Source organism: Mesoplodon densirostris, chromosome 5 (assembly GCF_025265405.1).
Source record: "Mesoplodon densirostris isolate mMesDen1 chromosome 5, mMesDen1 primary haplotype, whole genome shotgun sequence".
NCBI classification, from domain to species: Eukaryota; Metazoa; Chordata; class Mammalia; order Artiodactyla; family Ziphiidae; genus Mesoplodon; species Mesoplodon densirostris.
In genome coordinates this window covers 19,928,173-19,930,081 of record NC_082665.1, presented here as the reverse complement: position 1 = coordinate 19,930,081, position 1,909 = coordinate 19,928,173, and the positions used below count along the sequence as shown (strand labels likewise).

Genomic DNA, 1,909 nt, shown 5'->3' with positions numbered 1-1,909 from the left:
ATAATACATGTTAACAGAAAAAGACTGTTCCCTAGCAGTGGCCTCTACTTTAGGTTGGATGGAAATTTTTATGTCATTAAAAGGCAAATAATTCATTATTCAGATGAATAACATCAGAAATTCAAGTTGTAGAAAGATATTTTACTTAAAACTATTCACTTTTCCAACAACTAAGGATTAGTAAATTTTAGTATATCCATTTTGAAACATTATAAAATTAGAAGTTATTGTTACAATATACAAAAGTGTTAAGTGACTTGAGTAATGTGTATTCTTTCTTTTTATATAAAAACAGCTCTCTCTGCTCTTCTCTGCTATCCTATGAGCAGTTGCATTTGCTCTTTGCCATGTCTTGTCATAAGACTCTCAGGGTCAAGAGATTCCCGGCCAAGAAACAAAAGAAGAATTGTTCCATTCCCCAATGGGTTCGAATGAAAACAGGTAATAACATCAGGTACAACTCCAAGAGAAGACAATGGAGAAGAACCAAGCTGGGTCTATAAGGAGTCCTATGTGAGGTGGCACACATATTTATTCTGTGTCAGGGTCACTTAAGTCTTACCATACCACTCTGAAAACATCACTACTATCTGAACAACTGGATGAGTTTCATTGGGAAAATGATTTTTCTCTGTGTCAGTGTTTCTACACTAGTGCTTTGGCTCAGTAATAAATATGTGAGAGTTTTGCTGGAAAAAAATAAAAACAATATGAAAACTTCATATTCATAACATCTAACTCTGGGAAAATTGGTCTTTTTCTTTTCTTTTTTCTTTATGTTTGAACTCTATTAAAATAAACATGTATTATTAATATAATCAAAATTAAACCTATCAGTATAATGTAAAAGTTAAATACTTTGTATTTTGTACATGCAGGTTTATTCCAGTTTCCAATTTATCCATCACCTATTTCTTTTCAGAAATCGTCTCTACATCTTTTAATCTGGAGATTACAATTTATATAGGACTGAACGTGCTGGGTCACTGCAGAACGGTGCCCAGCTGAGGAGCACATGGCAGCAGAAATCCAGTGTGTGTTCTGCTTAAAATTTTGTGCAGCCACAGAGCTGTATCTACTCAAAGGGAGGTATGTGTGTTTGTGTGGGGAGAGGAGAGTTCTAATTTGCTCAAAGAAGCAACACATGTTAGCCGGGTCTTAAGAACAAATGAGTTTTTGGTGTGAAGTGATATTTTCTTTCCAAGCAATTTAAATAAAACTATTTCTGTAATTCAGAAGCTCATTTTTGTACTAGAATTTCTCATTCTGGGGGTAAGGAGGAGGATTGAAAATGAAGAGAGTGGTTATCTATGGTGAGTTGCAGGTTGTTTGACCTCTGGGTATGATGTTAGGTGTCTATGACTAAAGACATCAGATGGAGCAAAAAACAAAAATTTTTGAGTAATTTAGCCAGCTGCACAGACAAGACTAACTTGTGTGCTTAACTCACAGAACCAAACTCTAGGAGAGTGATGGAAGGCACTCCAGAATGGGACAAGTAAGGATGGGAGACAATCAGCAAAGACATAAAAGAAACACAGTCACCTAAAATCATACAAGTGTACAAAGCCTTAAAAAGTAGTTTTGTTACCCAGCCCAAGCTCACTCTGCTCGCAGCAAGACAGGCTGATAAATCAGGAAATAAGTTTTTGGGGCAAGGAATAATGACTTTAATTGGAAAGCTAGCAGACTGAGAAGATGGCACACTAGCATCTGAAAAAGACCATCTTGTCCCAGTCTGAATTCAGGTTCTTTATACAGAGGAGAGGGAAGAGGGAGGGGCCACTGCTGTGCAGACCAATGTCTGAGCAGGGCTGCTATAGGTTGCATCTGGCCCGCCCCTCTTACAGTTTTAATTATACTTTGTGTTTACATAGAGGTGATGCTATTTGGAAGGAATTAATCTCTT

The 1,909-nt window shown here is 36.8% G+C and overlaps 1 protein-coding gene across 1 annotated transcript; it reads left to right on the top strand.

Moving 5' to 3' along the window:
• The first annotated feature begins 347 nt into the window (after window positions 1–347).
• Window positions 348–503, top strand: LOC132491011 (large ribosomal subunit protein eL39-like). The gene has a single exon (XM_060099832.1). The coding sequence runs from the start codon at window positions 348–350 to the stop codon at window positions 501–503; it is 156 nt and encodes a 51-aa protein (XP_059955815.1).
• The last annotated feature ends 1,406 nt before the right edge of the window (window positions 504–1,909 follow it).

Excerpts from the sequence above, each read along its gene's own strand:
- LOC132491011 (XM_060099832.1), top strand. The coding sequence starts at position 348 with ATGTCTTGTCATAAGACTCTCAGGGTCAAGAGATTCCCGGCCAAGAAA.